Genomic DNA, 25,166 nt, shown 5'->3' on the forward strand with positions numbered 1-25,166 from the left:
AAAGTATGGATCTGAATCTGGATCTAAGACTGCTGATTGACCGAGACACCATTCTGAATATCGCGACCTCCACCAGCTCTTTATACTCATTGCTCGTACGATTCCAGAACATCATCGTTGTTCTCATCACATTGACTACATTTTAGCTTGCATGTTGGCTCATGTTCCTCCGCCTATCACACCTATTCAACATCTAGCGACCTTCCATCAAGGTAATATTCCCCCGCAAACACCATCGGTCAAGGACACTCAATTACCACATCAAGAATTAGGCGAAGTAGGATCGTGCCGTCACAATCCTGGAAGCCAGAAAGCTTCACATGCCCCCTCGGCCGAGAACCCCATGTGCTCATCTACCCAACGTGCCTCAGCTCCTCCCCAGAACAAACACCTACCCGTGTCGTCCCCATCACGAACACATGCTCAGCCAGCAGTTCACGACACCTCCAAGCCGAGGAGCGCAGGGATCTTACCCCAGATTCCGCTCTTCCTCCCCCCTGAACACCCCCGCTGATCTGCCCTCTTTCCCCTCATGCAAGCCTTGCAAGGTGCCTGCCGATGTGACTTGCCCGACACGAGAGGAGGTGCGCAAACGCCCGCCATTGGACGGCGTAAACACAGTCCGGCTCCGGTATTGGCCTTTTTTCTCGCGACTCGGGGCGGCTGGCTGACTGTGAGGGCGGCCGGACGTCATGGTTGGTGCGAGTTGGCGGGCTTTTAGCCTTTTTGGACCTGAGCCAATGGTTCCTCCGAGCTTTTACTTCGTCTAATGAGGCGGTTGACATTGGAGGATGCGATGGCAGGTTTGTCATTTCCTTCTGTTCTGACGAAATATGTGAAGGGCAGTTGAGATTCGGGTGGCCGGGGGCGGCAGCCTACATTCATACACTTTGAGGACTTTGTCACACCAATTGGCAAAGTCTAAAGACAACATCGATTGAGATAAATTACCAGTTACTTAACCAGCTCCATTTCGCCTTTCCAACTCCGGTCTTTCCGAAATCTCGTGAACTTGGGGGTATTCGTCTACTGTACAGTTATGTTCATCTTTGTGAGCATACTTCAACTCAAACAGTCGTTCAAGTGATGCCAAATCCGCCCTTGAACGTCTGGTATTTTCATACCTCAGCTGTTAATCAACGCACAGCCAGGCAGAAGAGATCACAAGAAATGAACTCAACAGAAGTGATAAAGAAGTGATAATGACAAGTCTACTTTTAGAGAGTCTGGCAATTGTGGGAACGAGAGAGCAGGTTGCGTCATTGAGTTGTCAGTCACACTTGATCAGAATGGTTCGAGATACCTACCGTCAACACATGCCCCAATAGATTGATGGTAACTGACAAGAAAGACACCAGATAGCAATGAAATCAATTCTATGTGACCCCTCCCAAGGAAGACGCAGAGACCAAAGCCATATTCCAAGATCCTATACGCCTAATTACCACGTAGTTCTCCATCTTCTTTCTGCAAGACCAATTGAATCAGGATGTGTGTAAGCAGCTGCAATTGGGAAACTATTGCAATGCATACCACAGACACACTAATTGACAGTCAAAACAAAGCAAGTCTAGCCACCCCGACCCTGTAAACTTCATTCAAATTGATTACCATTGTCTATCCAAAGGATACGGACAATCCCCAGGGTAATCAAAAATCGATTCGACCGAGCTGGGACTCGAACCCAGAACCTTTGCCACCGGAAAGCAACGCGCTGCCATTGCGCCACCCGGCCGTATCCTTTGTTTTCCGATGAAAGCCGAGGTCGACTAGATGGAGAAGAAGCTTTGCACGCGCGAAGGAAGGACCTTTCTGGCCTCTCCGTCGGCGATGCGAGAGCTAGAAGCCCTTGATGCTGTAGCGATAGCCTCTGGTATCTGAGCGGTGTAAGTTCGAAGTCCCAGTGAAGAAAGCTTGAGGGGCGATGGCTGCGGGTGCTTGAAGGCTGTTTCAATGTCTGTCCGGCCGGAACAGGGTGGGTCGCGGACGGCCTGGTGTCTTGGATATGCCGGAATTCAATGAAAGCCTGAAAGGCAGGTGAAGGAAGCTAGGTGCGTCCGCAATTTCCAATCTTGTGACTCGTTGACATGGTAGCTTTGGTGATTTCACAACACTATGGATGTCAGGGATCGTCCAAAAGGATGCTCGGTCGCAAGTGCGGAAGCGGGGTAGCTTTCAAACCATCGGAGCTGATGGTGAAGATGCTGGGGGCAGTAAATATCACAAACACGCCAGTTGAGTCGACAGGTCCTGCCAAAAAGTCTATGCAGATTGCTGTTCTGGTCTAAGATGCTCTATCCATAAGACGCGCAATCATGTGTGTGGCAGCGCAGCCGGGGCCTCGACATATTCGAAGCTCATGGGGTATCAACTACAAGCAAGCCATCCTCCACGATTGGCCCAATTCCTAAAAGACAAGACATTGCGCGACTGAGTATGCTCACTCATCGTCGTCATTGAGACCAAAGTCGTCATCGTCATCGTCTTCACCCATCCCCTGATCGTCCTCATCGTACATGTGGGATTCGTCGCCCATGTCATCGTAGTCATCCCCACCACCGTACTCGTCGTCTTGGTGCTCATGGCCCCCGTCGCCATCAATGGGCTCGATTTCTTCTTCTTCTTCGTCGTAGTGGTCGTCAACAACACTAGGCGCCTTGCTCGTAGGACGGCTCGCAGCTTCACTCTCAGGCCGGGAGCCCGGGTCACCTTGACCAGCGACGTCGAACATCTGTCGGATAGCCTCGTAGTTGATGCGCTTCGAGAAACCACGCTCCTTCATGACATTTACAGCAGCCTCGCCTGGTGTGCTGGCAGGTGTCGTCTGGCCTTCGCCAATACGAGGGCGCTTCTTCCGCTTGCGATCCTTCTTAGGCTTCTTCTCCTCCAGCTTCTTGCGGAACAGACGCTCCTGCGATGCGCGCAGCCAGTCTTTGTTTTCATTGACCCACAGAAGCTCCTTGATCTTGATCTCATCAGGAGTCAACATGCAGTTCGCAACTTCAGGATCATCGGCGAACTCGTCTTCGCCAACCTCGGGCGCCATTGAGACAGACTTGTCTGGTTGCTGCTGGAGGGCCCAGATCGAGTGGATGCGAGCTCGCTGCTCGGCGTTGCTGAAAGCTTTTGCGTGCTCGTAGGTCTCGGGATCATTCATAATTTCCGAGATCTGATCTTCCATCTCTGCCTCATCTTCCTCCCACTCTTCGTTGATTGGCAACGACGGCTTCGGTTGCCGCGTCTTTTCACTGCCAGCATCTGTCTGTGATGACTCTTCATTTTCCTTCTCCGCGTCGCCGAATTCTTGAGCCAGGCCCTCAAGATGTTGGGTGCTGTTAGCATCCCTTAAAGCCGGCTCGTTGACGGCAATTTTGGACGGGAGAGGGGGGATAATGTAGCCGTCCTTATCTCGACGATACTCAATAGTCGGCGCTGCAGATAAATCAGGCGGTGGCAGAGAGGGTGCAGGTGTCGTTCTGTTGTTATCACCGTCGTCTGTGATAGTTCGCTTCCGCTTCTTGCCAAGCTCTGCCTGCTGCGCTTGCCAAGCCTCGGTGTTCCGGTAGAAAGACGGAGGGTCATGAGAGCTAGAGCCGAAATCTTGAGACAAGAAGTCTTCCACCGTCATTTTACTGGTCTCTGTCACATTGAACTCCTCGAGACGTTCCTGGATGGTGTGGTTCGTGACTTTGACAATATATACAACTTCCCGAACAGTTCGCCGGAAGTTGTGCATTCGAGCAGCCATCAGAAGACACGCTCCACAGATACCGGATGGACGACGGCCCATGACGATCCAATCTTGTTTCATGCGACGGACAAGGCGGACAGCGTCCTCGGCGACGCGATTGGTCATATGCTTGAATTCGAGCTTGGAGGCGAATCGGTAGATAATGTCTTCCGGGAAGACCGGAGACTCTCCGCTTGGGAAGAGGCAAAGAGTCTTGGTCAAGGCTTTGAAGGTTCTTCCTAATACAAACACGTTGACCTGGATAATGTCGCCGATATCGATGAGCATAACGCGACACGGCCTTTCCATTCTGCATGCAGCGTAGAGGCATACAGCTGCGACGGTGATGATCTTTCGACCCTGTGTGAAACCTGACTGGGAGGCAAGCTTGAAACACTGCACAGCGGTGTTGACAGTGTTATCGCTGAGATTGAGGCGCTGAGCATAACCCTGCATCAGGGCGCGAGCCTCGCGGATGGTCTTCTCTCTGTCGTCGGAACCACCAACACGGCGAAAGGCCGGGCCCATGCTCCTCACGCCAGCTTGGTCGGCGGCGATATAGCTTCCCTGTACCATGGCAGCACCGGAAGAGGTCTCGCCAAACTGAACTTCGGCAACAATGTTGCTGTCATCGGCGACACGACCGCAGGTTTGACAGATGCCATCGACGACATTGGGCTTGACACAGGCCTTGTTCGGACATTGTGGGCGGTTCGAGATGGCGACAGTAGGGGGTCTTGCTCGGTTCTGTTGTGCCTGAGCAGCAGCGTTGGCTGCGGCGGCGGCGGCGCTAGCTTGCTGGCGTTCGGCTTGCTCGCGAATGGCTCGAATGCGGTTCGGTGGTTGGAAAGGCTTCGACTTAGCAGCCGGCTTTTGGGACTTTTTGGTGGGCGTTAGGAAGGAAGACATTGTTTCGACGAGGGGCACCTTGCGAAGGCGGAGGCGACTCGCGGGGGGTTCGGGAGGCCTAGGAGAATTTTGTCGAGAAAGGAAGAGTTGTTTGCAGCATGGGCGTTTGGAAGATGCGGATTACGAAGCTGCGAATGGCCTCGTGAACATCCCCTTTCCTCCAGCACTAGGCTACAGAGGTTGCCAGTCTGCTTCGCCTTCACACCTCAGACGACGTGGATAAAAGCAATGGCGTGCGCAGGCGTGGCTTGGTGCGAGGTTTGTCGACGCGTTCGGTGATGTGGGCAGGAGTAATACGATGGGCGAATAGAGTGTAAGTGAATTGAAGATGGAGTCTGCTATAGCTGGTCTGCAGAGGTGTCTGCAGAGGGATACTGGTGGTCGGCGGAATGAGGTGAAGAATGGGAAATTTTGTGGGGTTGGCGACGAGATGGTCGAGCGGGGGAAGGTGCACGTTTGTGAGATGGAAGGCCGGTGCGCAGTCAGTGGTGGGATGTAGGCATTTGCTGAGTCAATCTCCGTTACCTTCCATAAAAGGGAATGTCCACTTTTTCGTGTTTGTTCCAGAGCTGCTGGTTCGAATCTGCGTCCGTCTGCACAACTAAAATATTCCAACGACGCACTGGAGATACTTCCAGCAACATCACATCAATATAGCCTCACTGATGGGGCTGTTGAGATTCTCTGTCCTCCTAACTGAACAATGCCTGTCATCAACTTGAAGAACTCGATCAGTTGAATTTACCTTGCGGGAACTGCTTCCAAATCAGGCAGTATTCCCAGCAGATACAGATACAATGCATATCGGCGGAGACTCCGCTGGTAACCGGCGCCAGCCAATCCCTTAAGCTCTTGCACCTGCGGGCCGAGTCACTTCTGCTTTGCCCCGCGTGCTGAGGGAATCGCGGGGCAACTTGATCAGTGACATGTAGGTTCAAGCGAACATTCTCTCGACACTTGTCCTGATCATGAGGCCTCTTTGGATTCATAAGCATCCTACCTTAAGCGGGAATGAAGACTCACGGAGCTTCTCCTTTCAGGTCTATAGCGCTACAAACTACTCCTAACCATGATTCTTCGTTTTACTGGCCCTTATGAAAAGCCCGGAAACCCAATTGCGCTTTAAGTACTGAGAAATCGGTTTCGGTATGGGCGGCTTATCGGCCCATTGCACCGTCACAACGACACAAGGTGAAGAGACCCTGCATGACACCTTAGATCGGCAAACATTCTACAAGTATGAATACTTCGTGTTGCTTACTGCGGGGCAAGTGCGGGAAGTCACCAAGTAGGTAGCTTACTTGGTAACTCTCACGCCATCTGCATTGAAGTGTCCGGTGCAGAACGAGCCGTAATACCATTCTCGCTCAAGCCTATTTAAACCTCCAAGCACCCATCACTATTCTCTGCCTCATTTTCTCAACTTCGGTATATCCACGCAATTTATACACATTTACTCTCTTTATTCTTGGCGAGTACAACACAATCAAGAAACCTTAATCTAGTCAATCATGTCTTCCTTTACCCTTTCCGCTGCCCCCAACACAGACGTATGGAAGAAGCCGCCTGCTCACAACGTCTACGATGGTAACTTAGACTCACTCCTAACATATGCCGCAAGTTAACAAACCTAGCTCCCACAAAAACGGTTCCGGCCAAGCCCCTAAGCCAATTCAAGTCTGCCAAAATTACATTCACCGCAGACTGGACCGAACAGTACGACCAGGCAGGCCTCATCGTCACCTTTGACTCTAACTCTGGCCGCGAGAAGAGATGGATCAAGACCGGCCTGGAGTACTACCAAGGCACGCCACAGCTCAGCACCGTTGCCTGCGACCGCTGGGCCGACTGGAGCATTACCCCTCTCGCCGCCTTTGAGGACACCAAGAGCATCACTGTGCTCATCGAGCAGGAGCGCGACTTCATGGGCCCGAGCTTCTGGGTGTACTACGTGAAGCAGGACGGCACCAAGGTGCCGCTGCGTGAGATTTGCTGGGTTTTTGGAGACGATGACTGCACTGGCAAGGATTGGAATCTGACCGTTGGCGCTTTGGTTGCTCGGCCTGCCAAAGATGCCAAGAGCGATCTTGAGGTTCAGTTCAAGGACTTTGACGTGCAGTGGTCTGAGTGAGCGTCAAACAGGGTAGTTCGATACCCTCCCAGCCTAAAAATAAATATAAAGAATGTATCTATGACAATATCGGTGCTCAAAAACGGTACAATGCACATCTTCAAAGATGCAATGGTCATAGGCAATCGAAGTTGTGATTATAGATTATGTAATTAAGTCTAGTATGACATGGTCTAACGTCATGAACATTGTACTCCATTGCTCGATGGAATTCAGCCCCTGATCGCAATATTCGGGTATCATCCGTTTTCCATACCAAGCATCCAAGGTCCTCCGCAGCTCTCATCCAACAGTGCTCGATCAAGCTCGGCTTCCGGGACCGTAGTACGTCCCGTCTGGGCCGGTTTCGGCTACCCTCTCAGTTGTATCAACATTGGCTCCTGACATTTGCCCTTTGTCATGCTGCGGTTGAAAAGAAGATTGCTGCGGCGAGTACGGGTAGGGCTGGTATGAACCTGCAGGCTGCATCGGCGGCGGCCCGTTGATAGGCACCATATAAACGGGAGGAGGGCGAGCATTGCGCTGCTTGCATTCAATACAGGCGCGGACGAAGAGGGTGAAATTGTCGATACTATGAGGTGTTAGCGATCATCCCGAGGCTTTTCGAAACACTCATATCGAGTACTAACAACAAGAGGGCAGTGAACGCCATTACAGCATCCTGCATAGAGGTGACCTGGCCACCACTCAACACCCACGACCGCGGACCATCGCGGAGGATGATGTTTGCAATCTCCCATCCAGTGGCCACCATGAAGACGAGCCAGAAGAGCAAGTGCATTCCGACGTGAGCACCGGGGTGGATTCCACGCCTCCCGCCTCTCGCGCAGATGGTGATGAGTTCAGAGGTTTCCCAACACACAAGAGCGGCTGCCTAAAAGCGGGTTAGATATCTCATGTCCCCGATATTGAACCGTCATTCTAGGAGCACACTGCTTACGGGGAATCCGCTGAATACAAGATAGAATGAACTTGAGAATGAGTAAAATATGAGAGAGAGCGAGATGCCGAGGACGATGGCGCTGAACGCAATATTGAAGCCGCGAATGACAATCTTTGCTCGGTGCCATTTTGCGTTGAATGGGATTTCTTGAGGAGCTTGTTGCGCGTATGGCACGTAGCCTTCGAAGCCATCAGGCGGTGCGTACTGCGACTGTGGTGCGTACTGCGTTGAAGCCATGATGAATTTGAGTGGCTTAGTGAGCGTCTTACACACTTCGACAGCGACTTTACAACACGAGAGTCCACGATTCTGGTGTAGTCCGAACCGCAAAATGAGCGGCAACAAAACCGATGGCGCTTTTCAACACGAACCGAAAAGGAGCAAGAGACACAGGCGTTGGTTCAAATTTTCGGCACCGGAATTTTGGCTCATTTTATCGCACGACTGTGCCGCTCTTCTAACGGTTTGGTGCATGATACAGGCACCGGCGCGGTAACAATCGCGTCCCAAAAAGGACGGCGCCCCTGGCTAGAACCAGTTGGCGGCGGAGATCAGGGTCTTGCCATTGGACCACAATTTTGGCTCATATGGGCCTTAAGCAGAACCCTGTCAGCTGTGCCGTTGGCTGCCTAGACACAAAGAAACCCCAGTTCGTGCCACGAGAGCTGAAGATGCACTACGATTGCGAGATCGAGGGCATAACGGTCCTCGAGGGAATGGAAGACATATTGTGTCTAACGCCTGGACCTCGGTAGTTGCTGCGTTGGAGGTTTTCCTACTATGAGACCTGACAATATGATTCTCTCATCTCTGTAAACCCCAGCGTTGGGTGCCAGCTGTACAATGGTAAATCCTCAGGATGTCTGTCTCAGTTCACAGAAGCGCAGCGGTGGCTGGCAAAAGCCCCGCCAAATCTCACGTACGAGACCGAGGCCCCATCGGTCATCGAAATCAATCAATCCAAGTATCACCGTCGCGGCTTCCCAAAAAAACCGCGAATGTGCTGTTTCTCCAATCTTGTTGGTCTCTGCAGCGGCTTTCGCGATTCTGTCGCTCGATGGCTCCTAACTGGCATCGAATGTGAGTATCAATTTTCTGGCCATGATGACGAGTCTACTCTCTCTGCAGCACCACTACCAAGCCCATTATTCCCAGCATTGCCGTCTTCAACCACGGATATTCTGAAAGGAGGATCGTAACATAGCCGACGAAGGGGATGTATGCGACGACGCTGCCGATGATATCCTTGCGCACAAGGTAGTCCTGATCCTTGGCATAGAGCTCTGCTTTGGATCAGTCTTTACTCACGTCACGGAGAACTCGAAGGGAGGGAGCCACGAACCAGTGTCATCGGAATTGTTGTTGTCGCCCTTGGTAAGGAGCTTCGCTTCCGGTCTATAACGAGCCTCTCGGTTAGCAAGGAAAGCAATGGGAGACGGAGTGTACGAGTAGCTTACCCAGAGCCGAATCTGCGAACCACTCTGTGGACAATGGGAATATTCTTGCCCTTGACTTCGTAGACAACGATCTCGCCAACGTCGGTTTCCTGGATCAGGTTGCGGTTCCAAAGGAAAAGGAGATCGCCTCTCTGAAAGGCAGGCTCCATGGAACCACTGAGAACGACGACAATCGGACTGGGGGAATCGGAAATCACGGAAAGACCCTTCCACATCTGCCACTGGAGTTAGCAAGAGCTTCTTTGGGGAAGGCCGATGTGCACACCATGAAGGCAGTCGAGAGGATCAGCGCAAAGTTGAGCAGTTGCGACGCTGCCTGGCGCGGGTTTCCGAGACTCGACAACATGTTTCCGGCGGTTCTGATAAGTGCGGGCGGTGTTGTTGGTAGCGTCGTCGGTGGTGGCAGGTCTCGAGTCGTGATGGTCAGTTTGGAGTTGAGTTCTGGCCAGCAACGCACCTTCCTTGAAGCTGGAAGCAAGAGCAAGAGCACAGGCCAGCTGTTTTGCAGACGTGGAACGTGTCAATGGAGATCCTGAGGTACGTACTCTACTTATCTTATCGGTTCTCACCAACGGTCGGCTCAAGACGGGCGTGGTGCACAGACCACCGTTTATTCTCCTTCTGCGTGGAGCTCTCTGGTCCAGTGAACCTGCCTCATCTAACATCTCCAAGCTGCAAGCTGCATCTTCTTCGTAGGTAGAACCACAGAAGTCATGGAACATAAAGTATCCCTGCAGCTTAAGCATCAATTGATTTCAAGGTACATTATAACATGCATTGAATACCAGTCATCTTGCAGGAATGTGCTACAAGTCAAACACAAAGCTCCTACTCACCATAGGTAGAGTTAGGATGTTCGCAGTTCAAGTAAGACATAAGAATTCACCAAAACCCGTCGTGTATATTCCCAATATCAAAGTCCCAGTACTGATCTCTTTGCCTGATCTCAATGGCTCACTTGGTATCTACCGCAAGTGGCACGCACAATGTCTTCCTGACTGACTGACAGCCGACGCTGCCCGTTACCTTCCTTCCTAAACCTCAACTGGAATTTCACAGATCGCTCACTTCCTTCCGACATTGTGGATGAACGAGACAGGCACATATGTCAGACATGACTTCCTTCTTTAAATGTCACAGCCAACATCGGCAGTCGCAGCTTCACCGACAGATGGAAGGCAGCAGGTCCCTTCTGAAATATTCCACATGTCTCTATCCCATGTTATCCCATCGCATCCCCCGCTCCTCGACCTGACATCCCTCTCTCAGTCTTTTTCTCAAGCTCTTTGCCTGGTGTTTGCCAACAAGCCGTCAGCCTTCTTCTGTAAATTAAACATTATCAGGGCGCCCAAAGCATCATCTCTCTCAGATTCCAAACTTCGACGACCTCTCTTCAGTATCCTGCCTGGCCTCTGTTAGAAGCCATCGCGATGGACGCCTCCGTCACCACTCCCTTGCTCCACGGGCAATCGGAATACCATGATGGACATGGCCTGCCCACGCCGGCATCCTATGGCCAGGTTCAAGACCATGTACGCTCGATTGTCGATTGCTAGGCATATTCACGGCTTCAGTTAACCTATCTTCTTTAGCCTGCGTTTCTGAGAGCATGCCATTCACCCTGGCGGTCCTTCTCCCAGAACCACTTGTGCTGGGTTCGAGGTGGTATCGTTGCTTACCTGACCGCAGTCGGAGCTACGGTTCTTGACTACAAGCTGCGAAAAGAAGAGTCTGCCTACTCTGACTGGCGAGTGGTCTTTGACTTCTCCGTCGTCACCTTTTCTCTACTCTTGGCCTACCATGCGGTTGTACTGGTATGTCAGCCTACAGCGTAGGAATTCTGAGTGATGGCTTGTTGCTGACCTCGATCATTAATCCTAGGGCTGGACCTACACTCATCTCTATCATCCACATATCGAGGAGACCAGTACTGGCTGGGAGTACTGGGCATTGAGAACCCTGTCACTGCCTTACGACATGGCCAGTCTTCGCAAGCAGTTCTACTTCACCTTGTTCTACACCATCACAACTGTTTTTACCTTCATGAACACAGTCATCTACTGGTTTGTTACCTTGGAGCACGACGACAAGAACACGGGAGAGCCCCCCAAGCCTCAGCCATCCGGAGGCTCCGCCATGGCCGATATGATTGGGGACGCTTTTGCATCCGAATGGACCAGCTTGGAAGACTCACACAACAATGGGCCACATGAACCTTGTAAGCCATGACGTCTTGTTGATGTTGACTTGGTCTAATACCATAATCTCAGTCACGGAGATTTTCGGAAAGGGCTGGTACAAGGCCTTTGTAATCATCAACCTCTTCGGCATCACATCAGCCGTCTCTCTCATTGAGATCTTCTGGCTCAACAGCATCAAGCGCCCCTTTGTGAGTTGCCTTGTACCTGAGGCAAGAAACATCCACTGACACGAATGAAACGGGCAGGGCGTTGGCGCACACACTTTGGGCGTCATCTTCTTCGCGGGTCTCTATCTCGGTTGGGCAGCCATCGGCAAAGTCGAGACTGGCGCCGATGCCTTTTACTGGCTGAACGAGAAGAATGTCGGATCCCGTGAGGCCGTTGTGGCATCGTCGATTGGATTTGTAATCCTTGCTCCCATCAGTGGGTTCCCTCTGGTACCTGGTGACTTTGACCAAGATTATACTGACTTGTCGACTAGTGTACGCATTCATGTACGGTCTCGTTGGTATGCGCGAGAACATGGCCCGAGCTGCCCACACGAGACGGGTTGCCGCCGCTGCCGCGGTGGCGGGCCACTGAGGGACTTTCGGTCTAGACGGGTCTTGTCGGAGATGAACGGGGCAGGCGTCGGGCGGTGAGCACGGCGGTGGTGGCCGGTTCCATCGGGCTTGGCCATGCGTCGTTGATAGGTACAGTGGACGGATGCCTCAGAATGTAGGATTGATAAGGCATGCATCGGGCTGGAGTCGAGGATGGTGTAGTGTACCGCTCGAGGCGGTGGAGGGCAAGATGCCAGGGAGGGTGAACATACGATTACCAAAATAACCTAGAGCATTATGACTTCCAACACGCAATTCCTAGATCTCCAGGGACCGAGGCACTGTCTGACGAATGAATTGTGATTGCTGGGAACTTGGAAGGGGAATCCACGACTAAGGTTGGCAGGTAATGGTATCATGGGCGTTGACGGGACGGGACGCGAGGGGAAGAGCGATGGATGGATCATGGAGCTGGGGGCAAGGAGCGGTGTTGAGGCGGTGATGCAGGTCACTGGGCTTACCGACGATGAAGACAGGCGGAGAGCAGGGATTGGGGGAGACAAGCGAGCGGGACCGGGTCGTGGTGGCTCTTGATGATTGGCGGCGGTGATTTTGTGCCTGAATCTGCCCGACTAGCGGCAAACGCCAATCTCGAAGAGGGACGCAAAGTCGACGATGTGATTTTGTCCGAGGAGGAAGTGGGAGGGGGGAGCAAGAGGAGGGGTTTGGTTGCAAGGGTTCGTGGATCGATCCATGGACCAAAGAGACCAATACTGGGATGTTGGGCTGAGAAGGAGGAGGAGGGGTTGAGAGTCGAGACGAGCCGAACGGGGATTCTAGAAGTTGAGTCCGAAGCAACGGCATGACTGGCCTGGCAAGTCAGAACTGACTGAGGTATCCGTAGGTAGGTGACTGATTATGGAAAAGAATTGTCGTTCATGCGGCTTTGAGCGAGTTTGGATTTGGATGGGGTTCAGAGTGGTTTGGATGAAATAAAGTTAGGTTGTGGCTGGTGAGACAGTGAGGTCTGAATGCGTTCACGACGGCGCTACTGAGACCAATGTGAAGCAGTCTGGGGAGAGAAGGTAGACGCTGGCGAGCTCTCAGTCGTGGAAAGGCCGTGAACTGGGAGGAGGAACTGCGTGGTAAGGCACCTACACGCAAGTTCAGGTCTCCAAGTATTGCAGAGAGCATGAGGCTCTATCCAATCCCGCGTGGCAGGGCGGAAGCTTGGGCGATCCGGGGGAGGCGGCGATGAGGGGAGAGATGCAGAGGTGCAGAGGGTGCAGCATCTCGAGCAGTCCCGATCCTGCGAGGATAGAGTAGATGGCAACCATGGCAACCGTGGGCGGCATGTCCAGACGACGAACTCACCAACCGGAAGGGCAGATGTCGAGCCGTCAGTGAGTTGGCAGCTTGGCCGAATCAGTCGGATACCTTATCGATCACGGAATCTAGGTAGGTTGTTGGGCACTTTGATGAGGGTATGGGTGCTCATGACCCGGGCAACGAGCCAATGATGGTGCCAAGGGGTCGTCGACCGCCTTCTGGCGACTTCTTCTGGTGTCCATGAGGGATCCATGGGGCAGGTATCGTTTGACTCCTGAGATGATGTCCCGAGGTGTTCAGGAGGTAACACAATCCTGAGGTGTCGAGTCTGAAAGAGGGAAATGAGAAGAACCACCAAGGACTCGCGCAACTGAGGGAGCCCCGCGTTGCGATGACCTCACGTGCGGTCCTGACGACAGCGCATGCGAGGATGGTGAGGTGTCTCCGGATGAGGTTTCTTGGGCCGCCATTCCCGACTTTGGACCCTTCCGATTGTCTCTTGGCGGACTCGGGAGAAGGAACAAGAGGTACAAGATGGATGTACCTGAGCCATGCCCAATTGAGAACATGAGGTGAAGAAAGATACCTGCCCAGAGGTACCCAAGTACTCCAGATCCAGTCTGCCAACGCACCGGGAGGCCCGTTCCCAATCTCGGGGGGGTCGGAGAAGGCACGGAGGGGAGGGGGAGGTTTCTGGTCTGGGCCCAGGGCCGATGGCCGGTGACCGTTTTGTTCCAAGGGGAGCCTCCACAAGTACCGGTATGTGTTATTGCAAAGTACTTCTGGCACTTGCATAGGGACGCTGTACAATGAGGTACCTCAGATAGGTAGTTAGACTTAACTTTTAGGTCTGGCTCTTGAGGCAAAGGGGAAAGTGTCGGGTGCCTTAGCGGCTACTCCCCGGTTGGAGGCGCGGCGGTTCCATGGCGGATACCCTGAGAAAAGATACGTATTTCTCTCACAATCATTCGTGTCAGTCTGCCATTGCGTATCCGTCCAGTCATAGAGCCGTTGCAACTTGCGAGTAAGGTACTTGCTGCCATCCTGAAGTCACTCAACTGCTTCCATGTCCTTGTTCCATTGGTGAAGCACAGAGAAGAGAGAGCCTAACAGTCTGCAACGGTGAAAGCTGAGTGGCAGACTGGCAGTTGGCAAGTACCGCGGGTGAAGTCACTGACATCCCCGACGTTCCATTTTGGTCGTGGTTAGGCTGAGATGCTGCCTGGGCTGTCCATGTCTGCCCGGTCCGCAGCTGGCAATGTGCCCCAACAGCGTTCATGGCCGTTCAGCTCTTTGCACCAGTTCCAGGTTTCCCCCTCAAGCGTCAGCAACGCGCGCCAGTTGTTTACCCTGCCTGCTGAACATCAAGTACCTTCTGGCGTGAAGATGGTGCTTGCGAGTACTTGCCAGTGATCACTTGGAACTGGCAGTAGGGACGGGTGTGCTTGGTGTTCGTCCTATCAAACACGCGGCTCGCACTACGCAACACACCTCCCGCCGCCACCCAGAAATGCGGCGGTTGGGAATACGCTAGCCAATGATACCCTGCCAAAGAAAAGATCCAGCCTAAGAACATCACCAACTTAACGTGATGGTATAAATATGAAAGCCCCCCCTCCGCAATCCACCCCTCTTCCCTCTTGTTCTCCCCCTCCCCCCCTCAACCACAACCAAAAAAGGGTCGCAAAGTTGCAAGTTGGGAATACCTCCTTGGGTCGTTCGTTACTGAATTCCCTTTCCATAGGAGGCATCTCTCACCCCGGACCCCTAGTCAATCTTTTTGTGTGTCACTCGTCCCTCACTTCTCTCACTCTCTTCTCTCTCTCGCTCTATCCCCCCCTCCCCCCTCCAATCCGAACACCCCTCCGACTTCGTCATTCCTCCCTCTCCTCTATTCGCTCATTTCGTCGCTCTCTACAAGTCTTCTCATCCCATAGACAAAGACATATAAGGTCCCTGGGCAACGCGCTCTCCATCGTCTCAGCTTCCCTAGTCTTTACTCTATCGTTCCCCATTCGAGTTGTCATTCCTTAATCAGAACAACAACATCGGCAACATCATCAGCATCAGCAACAACAACAACTTCTTCGGGCCTACAACGCCCGCTCTCTCTTAGCAAACCACAACCGTCATGTCGTTGTTCAAGCGTACCTTCAGGTCGCAAGACCCCAACGTCCGTGTCGACAAGACGTCCAGGCTGAAGAAGTCAAGCTCGATCCGGGATCACCAGAAGCTATCGAAAATGCAGCAGTCCGTCAACGAGAAGCCCGCCATGGCCCCACCAGCCGCCCCCGCGCCGCTGCCGACCAAGACGGGCAAGTCCGTGGCCCCTTCACCCATCGTCACCTTGACCGTGGGACGCGAGGGTCGACTGTTTGCTGCTCACGAGGACGTCCTCTTCCAGTCGCCCTTCTTCGAGGCCGCCTGTCGAGGCCAGTTCTTCGAGTCGCAGAGCAAGAGAATATCCCTCCCCGACGAAGAACCCGAGATCTTCTCCTCCGTCCTCGAGTACCTCTACAAGGGTGACTACTACCCCCGCCTCGTCCACAACAGGCACCGCAACTCTTGGGAGCTCGAGGACGCCGTCAGAGGAACTCCCCAAACTTCCCCCAACCCCGAAAACACCCCCCGAGGCGGCCGCGCAGCCGCCGTTCCCTCCACTCCCACATCGACAACCACCGGTACCACCGCGAGTGAGGCAACAATCTTTGTCTCGGGCTGCGGGCAACACATCCTCCGCGACACCGTCATCTACTGCGCTGCGGAGCGGTACGGGCTCGAGGAGCTCAAGCGCCTGGCTCTGCGCAAGCAGGGTCTCCAGTCCGGTATTGATATCGGCACCATCCTGCGCTCCGCCCAGTACGCCTACGCCCACACCCCCGACTCGGACTCCCGGCTGCGCGCTCACTACCTCGCTCTGATCATCAGATGTCGCAAGACATTCAAGAGGAGCGGAACCATGCAAGCCGAGATGGAGCGCGGCGGTAGCAAGCTCTTCTTTGACCTGTTCGTGGCCATGTGCAACCACCTCGACGACGTTATCGACCACAGCAACGCGCGAACACCCAAGACCGTCTGAGAGGTTTCGGTTGACTTTTTTGGTCTTGTTGGTTGAGTTGACTCTCGACCAGACACAGCCAGAAAACGCATGTACAAAAGCGATCATGGTACTGTCACGGCGTTTAACACGGTTATTTCTCTTGTCATTTTGGTCCTTTGCCTTCCGGATTTGCATCACAAGGATAGGAGGTTGTCTGAGAACTGCGATCCCACGGAGGTCTGCTTTCCATGCCGGCACGTCACTTTCTCCCCTCTCTCCCACACCAGATTGGAAACGTCACCATTTGGGAGCTGTCTTTTCTTTCTGAAAACCCATCTCCACTTCTCATCGAGGTTGGCCGAATAAACCTTTCTGGTGGATTACCGGAGTCGAGGAGGACTAATACCCCCCCGCAAACGAGATTCACTCCTCCCGCTCTTCTTGCTTTCAACACTCTCTTCCGCATCTTCTGGAATAAAAATTCCCCCAAATACAGGATATACCGGGCCCGGGCGGTTTTTCTCTCTCTCCATTTTACCAATCACTGGCGTCTACCCCCTTCTGAGCTCTAGTACTCTACTCCACGTTCACTCGTAGGTGGTAAGGGAACGGCTCAAACGGCTCATCAGAGAGCGAAAAAAGGAGGAAGTCGAAACGGAGAAGAGACTTGTTACCTTTTGATTTTACACAAAAACACAAAACAACGACAAAAAAAAAGACACCAACCCCAGCACCAAGTTTGTTCCACTCTTCAACTACTCTGCTTACTTGGGAACGACAATTTACGGGGGACGGCGCAACTCCAACAACAACTCTCATCTCTCCATCGGGAACAACGGATTCTGGGCGTTTACGGTATTAGACATACCGGGGCACATGAGTTTGGTGCCAGCTACCATAACAGATTGTGTTTTTTGTCTTCTTTCCATCATTTTCTGAGATTACGGATGTCTTGAGGATACGTACGGGATGTGCCCGCCTCCGACTCCAGGGCAGGCCGAGGAAAAGATCATGTACAATCTCTCAATAGCGCAACAAGGAGCAGACTTTTGCGCTCTTTCTCTTCTGGCCTTGCCAAATCAACAACTCAACAACAACCAAAAAAACGGAAAATCTCCCAAGCAAACAAAGCATGTCAAGACTGAACGACTTAACACACCACATGCTTTCGGATCTCATTTGTCTCTGGGAATTTTAGGAGGATGCAACTCTTGTTTTTTCACGCGGTTTTCTGCATTGGTTCCTGCTTTTGCGATATAGCCTAGGCGGATTGGGGATATCGTCCCTAGTGGATTGGTTCTCTTGGACCTGGCTTGAGCCCTCGTCAGGGCGTGGTAATGAGAAATTTCGGCCACCTCATGAATTGTTCCTCTTGATCTATGTGACTGTTTGCATGTCTCCAAGTGACTATGTGCCCTGTGCGATTGGCTCTCTTGATATATACCCCCGCGTGTAAAGTGACTGACGAGCCTATACCCAGTTAAAATTTCAAGCACCTCGTAACCATTACGATTCAAGCGTTTCTATCAAATTGCAGTTGACCGGTCACTAATGCCATGATTCCTCTGACGATCCGCACACTTTCCAGAAGTTTCGATCATAGGTTCAAGTTGCCTCAACGATCGTCAGGCGACCAGAGACAATATGAGAAAAAGCAGTCATACAGTGGCCATCAGCCCATTTACTTGCTTTTCCAAGAGAGACAAGAACCTCAAACGAGCGCCGATCCCCATTCGACAATGTAGCGAGACATAAAACACGACTGCAACTATCTGCATAATCAAGGAGTATTCGCACGTAAGCACACTTTTTGATTTAACATTATAATCGTTTCTCAGCTCTTTCGCCGTGTCAATATTGTTGTTGTTGTTGTTGTTGTTTTTGTTGTTTTGTCTCGCCACGAGGCACAGACATCTGCGCTCGTTCGTGGTGGTAAGTACCACTCGCTACCCAAGCGACCCGAGTAACGTGCGACGTCGCCGGCGTGATGTTGCACGTTCGTCTCCTCTGGCGCGGCGGTGCCTGGGAGCTGTGGTACAGATGTAACCTGCCTCTTGGTTATCAAGGCGCCGACTCGGCTCTGTGGCCTGTGTGGTGGATATGAACCCCCAAAGTTCGGCACTTGAGTGAGGCTGCTCCGACTACCACGTTTCTGTTTCTTTGGACCATTGTAGACAAGTCTGTTTGCAGATGTCGCGTAGAGATGGGAGAATGTCACTACAGATGTTGTAGGAAGTATACAAGTCATTAGCAAGATGGAGCGCGTCCTCTGCAGATCCCGATTTCCCTTTTGCGCAATCTTCTCTCATACACTAGGTCCCCGAGTCCCTTCCAAACTATAAACATTGGCCGATGAGACAATTTGCGGGTGGGAAACGACGTCAGGCGCGAAACTAGTCAATCTGCACGACACAATGAGACCGCGGGACTCGGGCGGCGACTACGTTAGGCTTTGGGGCCTTGCCAGCGTGCCATCGGTGCAGCAAAGTGTGATGTGATGCAGACTGACTAAATGAGAGACAGGTTAATCAGGGACGGGCGGGCGCTGCACCAGAACCGAGACTCGGAGGGAGATCGTAAGTAACCCCTCGCATGCTGGGTAGGCACGGCAGGGTTCGGTGGGGCGTGGGATATATAGTTGCTTTCGCCCGTCTGGATGTTGTGGTGTTGGGCTTGACTTGGAGTTTACCTGAATGTTCATTCTTCATTACGCATTTCGAACCCTTCGAGAACGACCTGTGTTGCCCCGGCGCTCGTTCGACCCAACGACATTTAATCGAACCCAGCTTTAGTAGCGTATTGACCGAATTCGCCACTGAGAGAGCCACTTTGGCAGCAGTGGTAAAACACGAGGGGTAGGTTTGCCATTTATCTCCTAGTCCTTGGCGTAGGTTTGCTCAGCTCGTCTCAAGTCCGTCAAGACTTTCGGAAGGAAGCTGAGCACCCCGGAATGTTTGCCGGGAAAGAAAAGCTTCTCTATTGTTAGCGATTTCAGCGTTATGCGTCCGACCCCGCGTTCTTCCGCCGCGTTCGTTTTTGTTTGCGTTCTGGTTTTGTCTTCTTGGCTTGAGTAATTGGATGCTGCGAGCTTCTTTGTATTGCAATTCCTCGGATGGAATTCCCGTCCCTTGTTCCCACCGAGTTGACAGGGCCCTTGTTGGTATCCGCACCGGGCCGGAAAAGCGGGGGCTGAAAGACTGCAGCTGGGATTGGTCAATTGCCGGAGCTTTGGGCCAGGGGTAAAATTGAACCCTTTTTTTGAGTTTTGGCGGCTTGCCCAGAACACGTGGTTTACCGTTTAGCAGTTACTCTTTCTTGTTTTTGTTTAGGTATTTGTTTGCGAAGGAAGGAGGGATTGAGTTGACTGGACTGTTTCAAGCTGACAAGTGTGACAAGTATCAAATTTATGGAAAATCCTTCCTTCCATTGTGACGAAGGACGACGTACCTATCCCGCAAGGCAGGGCAGTTGCGACGGGACTCTGAAGCTATCGTCACTGGTGACCTCCCGTTCCTTCCTCACGAATTTTGGCCCCGGGCGGCCCCTGTCATTTACCCCACTCTTTCGGTCCCGTGCGCCTGGACCGAGATTTGCACCTGGAGGGGTCGACTTCAGACACAGGCAGGAGCCTTCCATCGCACTTCCACTGCAGCAAGATACACCTTCCACTGCATCTCAGCATTGGGCAGCGGGCTTATTCGTACAGGTCTGTGGATGAGCGAATCTTCTTTTCCTTCCGTTCATCTTCCAATTTAATTTACCCATCTCACCCTCGTTGCCCTTGTCATCGTCAAAAAGTTCCTTCGAATACGCAGTTGAGAGTGGGTGCAGGCGAGGAGCAAGCCAAAGTTGGACGCCCATCGTCATACGGCACTCATCCCTCCCTCGTCTCGTTTTCATCCAGTCTTATCCAGTACCATTCCCCTGGGTAGCAGCGTTCTTCGACTCCTTCATCCTGCGTACGCAGCATGCCAGACGGAACATGATTCGCCCTTGCGTCCCTGCTATCTTGTCTGATGTGCAATCGGCATTGCGCAGCCATCCCAGTGGTGACGCCGCACCACGCAAGACGATTTAATGCACACTGCGAAAAGAGAGACGCATTCCCCAGCAGAAGGGGGGGCTTGGGGGTCAATAATACCATTCTGGGGCTAATAATACGGCCGTTGCGCCATGTTCAGTCACAACCACCACCTTATTCGACAGACCACCCAATATTACCTTCCGGTGAGATGAGGGAGCGCAATCAATAATTCAGGTCATACACTTTTGTCCGACTGTCCGTCATTTTTCCCATTGACACATACTTTCTGACTTGCTGCCTTGGCTTGGGCTGCCTTACGGAATACGAATACCTACGGATACATCTCGCATTTTCAAGATTGAACGCCCTTTGGGTTTGTCTTTGGGCCGCCGCCGCCGCCGCCGCTTTCCTTTCTTTCACCTGTCAATGCGACGCTGGGCAACTGGATCAATCTGACTGAGCCTGACTTTTGGCTTCCCACGTCTTCCGCGCTTCCATCGCCTTTCCCTTTTCTCTCGGCTTGCTTTCAATTTTTCTGCCTGACCCCCCCTTATCGACTAAATCCTTCCTCCATCCCCGATCTAGCCAAGGGCAGAGAGATCAACGCCCAGAATTAAGAGTCTTGCCTGTCAACCATACATTGTCGTCACTCGGAGCAACCAATTAATCGATCTGGAGTCGGACTGTGTCAATCATTCCGCCCAATTCCAACCCACGCACCACTGCCAATCACGTCCAACAACACCCACCCACCATCTCTGTTCTCAATCTCATCTGATCGAGCGCAAGGGGCGGACAAAAAGTGAATTTTAACAATTCCAGGGGCATAACCATACTTTTGAGGGCAAGGCCGCAAAGCAGCAATCATAATTAGAAGACAACCCAGAAAACTTCGAGCACGGCCCCCTTCTCTTGATCTCCTCGCCTCGGTCGATCAACGCGAGAATCGAGACAAGACGAGACAATCCGCAAGAAAACCAGAGACGCTATCCCGAACGCGCTCCGCTTCACCCTGTCTGCAGCTGCAGCCACCGCTGCCCGCATCAACGTACTCGTACCAAGACGCCAGATCCATACCTTTTTTGCTTTCCTTCACACTACATGCAGTACGCCGCCAGTACCTGACAGCTACCTCGCGACCGCTGCTGGCCATCCTGCATGAACACAGACGCCGGCCTCGCTGGTTCTGGACACCGGACGCTCCAGAGTCTCCCTGGCTCTATCCACCACTCGCAGTTGGTCGCCCGCGCCTTTCCTCGTGCGTCTGCGGTCCCGTAGCCGCACCAAACCACCATACCTTGCCAGGCACGCCAGACTTGTCGACCTTCCCGACTCCGTGTACCTGCGCCAACGTCTGCTGGTCACGTTCTCGTTCTCGCCGCCGGTGTTCAGTACTAGCGAAAAGACGCGACCCTTTCCGGGCCTTTCTCTACACCCGACCCAGAGTGAGATCCTATCCCTTTCCTCGCCAATCCGCCGACACTCGTGGGCCGTGGTGCAGCCCGGATCCCGATCGACGCACGGTAAGGGGGGCTCGCGGCCGCCCTAGTTCACCGTTTCCATTGTTCCTGCTGGGTCTGTCACAGTCACCGTCGCAGTCGCAGTTGCAGCTGCCACCCGGACCCTCTTCTCATCCCATCTCACCACCCGTTGGGTTGTTTGTACGTACAGAGTACTCTTGCTGTACGACTCTGCTTCTGGAACGGTACTGCATACTGCATACTGCACACTGCACACTGCACACTGCAGCCTTTCTACCTGCTGCCCACCACACGCACGCCGCCCCGACCGCCCGCCCTTCGCAGCAGTCAGTCCAGCAACTGTTCCGTGCCCTCTCCTGGATCCTGAGGCCGGTTCCGTGTCGTACTGCGCTCGCGTGGTCTGCTGGTCTGGTTCGGGCACTTTGGTCTGGTCTGGCGTGGTCCGTCGACTACCCGTAACCTCTTTCTTTCTCCCTGCGTCGCCATGGACGACTACGATCCAAACTCAATCCCCCCTATCCCCCAGCGCTACCGGAATCTTCAAACCCCTGAACCTCAACCGCGGAACCGCTCTCTTCCACCACCTCCTCCGTCGCGCCACGCCGATGCTGTTCCCAGCTCTCCCGAGGTCATCTCTTCTCTCATCACCAGCTTTGCCGTCATAACCAAGCCCGCCGATCAACACTTTGAGCGCAGCACCCCGAGCCTATCAGTTCCCGCAACCCCTCGCCAAGGCAGCTTTGGAGTCGACTACGGCGCCTTTCACCAGCCCTCCCTCGAACAACTCCGGAAAGAAGACCTGCCACTCGACGAGATCGCCGCATCCGCCCCCGTTATTCGAACCGCCAAACCACCCTCCGGATTCTCGCCCTTGACCGCCCCCAAGTCCTCACCCGCCCGCGACGGACCCGGTGGCCTCAAATCCCTCTTGCGAAGTTCTTCGAGGCCCTCTTCCAAAGGCTCACTTGGGTCACGGGATGATGCGCAGAGCATAGGCAATCTTTCTGTAGAACGTGGCTCTGCGCCCACCCCAGAGCTCAAGAGACAGCGCTCATTTGACAGTTGGGGTAAGAAGCAGGGCAGAAGTCACAGGGGATTGATGTACATGAGTTCCAAGGAGCGACTACGAGAAAAGGAAGAGAAGAAGCGCGCGAGTATTGGCGACCGCAGTTCCAGCAGCTTCACCGGAGCCTCCCTACGACCCGATCCCTTCCTAGCCGAGACGCCCATCAGCGAAGAACCTACCTACACACCAGACTCTCCCACCCGTGGAAGCGCCCGCAAACACCACGAAATGGCGAGCCCAGGCCCCGAAACCACCACCAGCCCTAGAACGATACCCGCGCGAGACTCGTCTCTCTTCAAGACGGGAGCGAATGCAAAGAGATCCTCTACGAGATCCTCTAGATCAAAGAGAGAAAGCGCCAATAGCACCAACGAAATCATATTTGAAGGAGAGGAACAGACCTCTTCAAGGGAGGCACCGAGGCGGAAACACTTGTCTCGCCACGCTTCCGAAAACGACCTCGCTAGAGCATCGGCCGACGCATCCGGAAGGTCTTTCAGCCGCCCATTCTTCGAATCCAGGCATACCGAGAACTTTCTATCAACGAGACCGTTATTTGAAGAAGAGGACGTGGAGGATAGTGCACCGTTCCCCGCTGTCGCTCAAGGTCGTCGTCGGGATGAGCAGATCGCCGACCGGAATAGTAGGCGCAAATCAACACGCGAGGCCCCAGACGCAGGTGAAGCCATCAAGATGAAGCGCAGTAGCTCCAGGCTTAAGCGGCTATCTCAGCCGCTGAGTCCCAAGGGAGATGAGTCGCAGGCGAGCTCACGCAACTCGGCAGCCTCGCCCGATCCACGCAACAGCATGCCAGCAGGGTATGAGCGTCCCCGCAGTGCAGACTCGATTGACGACGCCGTCGAGTCGTATCTGTGTTCTCCTCGCCTATCACAAAAGATCCGACACCCGCAGACCGGGCGTGTGATTTCCTTTTCCGAGGTGGGAGATGCAGATGGCTCGGCTGTGTTTTGCTGTGTGGGGATGGGATTGACGAGATATATCACGGCCTTTTACGACGAGCTCGCGTTGACGCTGAAGCTTCGCCTCATTACACCCGACAGACCTGGCGTGGGCGATAGCGAGTCATACGCCGATGGAACCGCGACGCCGCTCAGCTGGCCCGATGATGTTTATGCCATTTGTCAGGCGCTGAAGATTACCAAATTTTCGATTCTCGCCCACTCTGCCGGCGCCATTTATGCGCTGGCTACTGCTCTCCGGATGCCCCAACACATTCGGGGCAAGATCCATTTGCTCGCGCCCTGGATCCCGCCGTCCCAGATGAACGTTTTTGGCACGTCGCAGGCGTTACCACCAACCAACGCGATTCCTACTTCGCAGCGCATCCTGCGAGCGCTCCCGACGACTTTCTTGAAGGCTGCCAACAGCTCGTTCATGTCTGCGACGAGTAGCTCCATCACCAGCTCGCTGCCCAAGAACCCTAGACGCAGCAAGCGTAAATCCACCGCGACCACTGGCCGGGACACCCCGGCGACGCATGGGAGCAAGCGGGACACGACACCCCACCTCGACAAGGAAAACCTTGGCTTGAATTTTGATCGCAACAGCACGGGTGACGACCTGTCTGGCAGACCCACGCTGCCCGCCACAGAGACCATGGATAGAATCAGGCCAACCGGCACGGCATCAGCGCAAGGGCACTACGATGCCGATGCACAGGTCATTGCTGCTGCGTCGGATGCGTTGATGGATAAAGAACGTCAGACAATCTACGACACGAGATTGACGCACGCCATTTGGGAGCTGGCCACAACGGGAGCTAACCCCGCCGTCGACCTACTGGTCTGCCTAGAACGCAGGCATACGATTGGTTTCCGGTACGTGGATATCACACGGCCTGTCGTTATACACCACGGCAGCCGTGACACCCGTGTGCCTGTTGACAATGTCAAATGGCTTGGCAAGACGATGAAGCGCTGCGAGGTGCGCGTTCTCGAAGGCGAAGGCCACGGCTTGATGGCGAGCGCTGGTGTCATGGGCGCGGTGCTCATGGAGATTAGCAAAGAGTGGGATGACTGGCTGCGAGCCACTTCCAAAAAGGACGACCGCGGCCGGAGAACTGGTACGCGGTAAGGGGACCTCGATGTTGAGGTCAGGGATTCCCCCATTTTACGGTCACATTTTTCTTCTTTCTTTCTTTCTTCCTACCTTGGACACTTGAATGACCTTGAACCATTGATGATTTGACCTACACCTCTGATTTATATCCAATACCTACGTAGGGGGGAGTTTTGTAATTATTCTCGGGCGGCCCATGTACGATGCGTGGCTGGATACCTTTTTGTATGGCAT

General features: G+C 53.4%; 11 protein-coding genes across 11 annotated transcripts; 6 read left to right on the top strand and 5 right to left on the bottom strand.

Annotated features, from left to right (window-relative positions):
- Positions 1–52: 52 nt before the first annotated feature.
- On the top strand, positions 53–514 carry CPAR01_09208 (uncharacterized protein; the record flags this gene model as incomplete). The annotated part of the gene is made up of 2 exons (XM_060493473.1): positions 53–397; positions 428–514. Coding segments are annotated over 2 exons (432 nt in total), but the record flags the coding sequence as incomplete, so codon positions are not given.
- A 1,926-nt stretch (positions 515–2,440) lies between these two features.
- CPAR01_09209 (Brf1-like TBP-binding domain-containing protein) lies at positions 2,441–4,639 on the bottom strand (the record flags this gene model as incomplete). Its single annotated transcript, XM_060493474.1, has 1 exon — positions 2,441–4,639. One exon carries the CDS (start codon positions 4,637–4,639, stop codon positions 2,441–2,443), a length of 2,199 nt encoding a protein of 732 aa, XP_060347604.1.
- A 1,511-nt stretch (positions 4,640–6,150) lies between these two features.
- On the top strand, positions 6,151–6,770 carry CPAR01_09210 (uncharacterized protein; the record flags this gene model as incomplete). Its single annotated transcript, XM_060493475.1, has 2 exons — positions 6,151–6,226; positions 6,274–6,770. 2 exons carry the CDS (start codon positions 6,151–6,153, stop codon positions 6,768–6,770), a joined length of 573 nt encoding a protein of 190 aa, XP_060347605.1.
- A 300-nt stretch (positions 6,771–7,070) lies between these two features.
- Positions 7,071–7,950, bottom strand: CPAR01_09211 (uncharacterized protein; the record flags this gene model as incomplete). Its single annotated transcript, XM_060493476.1, has 3 exons — positions 7,071–7,341; positions 7,400–7,644; positions 7,711–7,950. 3 exons carry the CDS (start codon positions 7,948–7,950, stop codon positions 7,071–7,073), a joined length of 756 nt encoding a protein of 251 aa, XP_060347606.1.
- Positions 7,951–8,826: 876 nt separating this feature from the next.
- On the bottom strand, positions 8,827–9,516 carry CPAR01_09212 (signal peptidase I; the record flags this gene model as incomplete). The annotated part of the gene is made up of 4 exons (XM_060493477.1): positions 8,827–8,996; positions 9,056–9,108; positions 9,171–9,385; positions 9,436–9,516. 4 exons carry the CDS (start codon positions 9,514–9,516, stop codon positions 8,827–8,829), a joined length of 519 nt encoding a protein of 172 aa, XP_060347607.1.
- A 1,084-nt stretch (positions 9,517–10,600) lies between these two features.
- CPAR01_09213 (uncharacterized protein) lies at positions 10,601–11,953 on the top strand (the record flags this gene model as incomplete). Its single annotated transcript, XM_060493478.1, has 6 exons — positions 10,601–10,702; positions 10,763–10,984; positions 11,052–11,388; positions 11,441–11,559; positions 11,617–11,794; positions 11,853–11,953. 6 exons carry the CDS (start codon positions 10,601–10,603, stop codon positions 11,951–11,953), a joined length of 1,059 nt encoding a protein of 352 aa, XP_060347608.1.
- Positions 11,954–12,430: 477 nt separating this feature from the next.
- CPAR01_09214 (uncharacterized protein) lies at positions 12,431–13,107 on the bottom strand (the record flags this gene model as incomplete). The annotated part of the gene is made up of 2 exons (XM_060493479.1): positions 12,431–12,802; positions 13,072–13,107. The coding sequence occupies 2 exons, from the start codon at positions 13,105–13,107 to the stop codon at positions 12,431–12,433; spliced, it is 408 nt and encodes a 135-aa protein (XP_060347609.1).
- Positions 13,108–13,407: 300 nt separating this feature from the next.
- Positions 13,408–14,037, bottom strand: CPAR01_09215 (uncharacterized protein; the record flags this gene model as incomplete). The annotated part of the gene is made up of 1 exon (XM_060493480.1): positions 13,408–14,037. The coding sequence occupies one exon, from the start codon at positions 14,035–14,037 to the stop codon at positions 13,408–13,410; it is 630 nt and encodes a 209-aa protein (XP_060347610.1).
- Positions 14,038–15,373: 1,336 nt separating this feature from the next.
- Positions 15,374–16,321, top strand: CPAR01_09216 (uncharacterized protein; the record flags this gene model as incomplete). Its single annotated transcript, XM_060493481.1, has 1 exon — positions 15,374–16,321. The coding sequence occupies one exon, from the start codon at positions 15,374–15,376 to the stop codon at positions 16,319–16,321; it is 948 nt and encodes a 315-aa protein (XP_060347611.1).
- A 2,473-nt stretch (positions 16,322–18,794) lies between these two features.
- On the top strand, positions 18,795–19,268 carry CPAR01_09217 (uncharacterized protein; the record flags this gene model as incomplete). Its single annotated transcript, XM_060493482.1, has 2 exons — positions 18,795–18,858; positions 19,174–19,268. 2 exons carry the CDS (start codon positions 18,795–18,797, stop codon positions 19,266–19,268), a joined length of 159 nt encoding a protein of 52 aa, XP_060347612.1.
- A 3,003-nt stretch (positions 19,269–22,271) lies between these two features.
- On the top strand, positions 22,272–24,947 carry CPAR01_09218 (uncharacterized protein; the record flags this gene model as incomplete). The annotated part of the gene is made up of 1 exon (XM_060493483.1): positions 22,272–24,947. The coding sequence occupies one exon, from the start codon at positions 22,272–22,274 to the stop codon at positions 24,945–24,947; it is 2,676 nt and encodes an 891-aa protein (XP_060347613.1).
- Between the last annotated feature and the right edge of the window lie 219 nt (positions 24,948–25,166).

This window comes from Colletotrichum paranaense (assembly GCF_030867605.1).
Source record: "Colletotrichum paranaense strain IMI 384185 chromosome Unknown Scaffold_7.1, whole genome shotgun sequence".
NCBI lineage: Eukaryota > Fungi > Ascomycota > Sordariomycetes > Glomerellales > Glomerellaceae > Colletotrichum > Colletotrichum paranaense.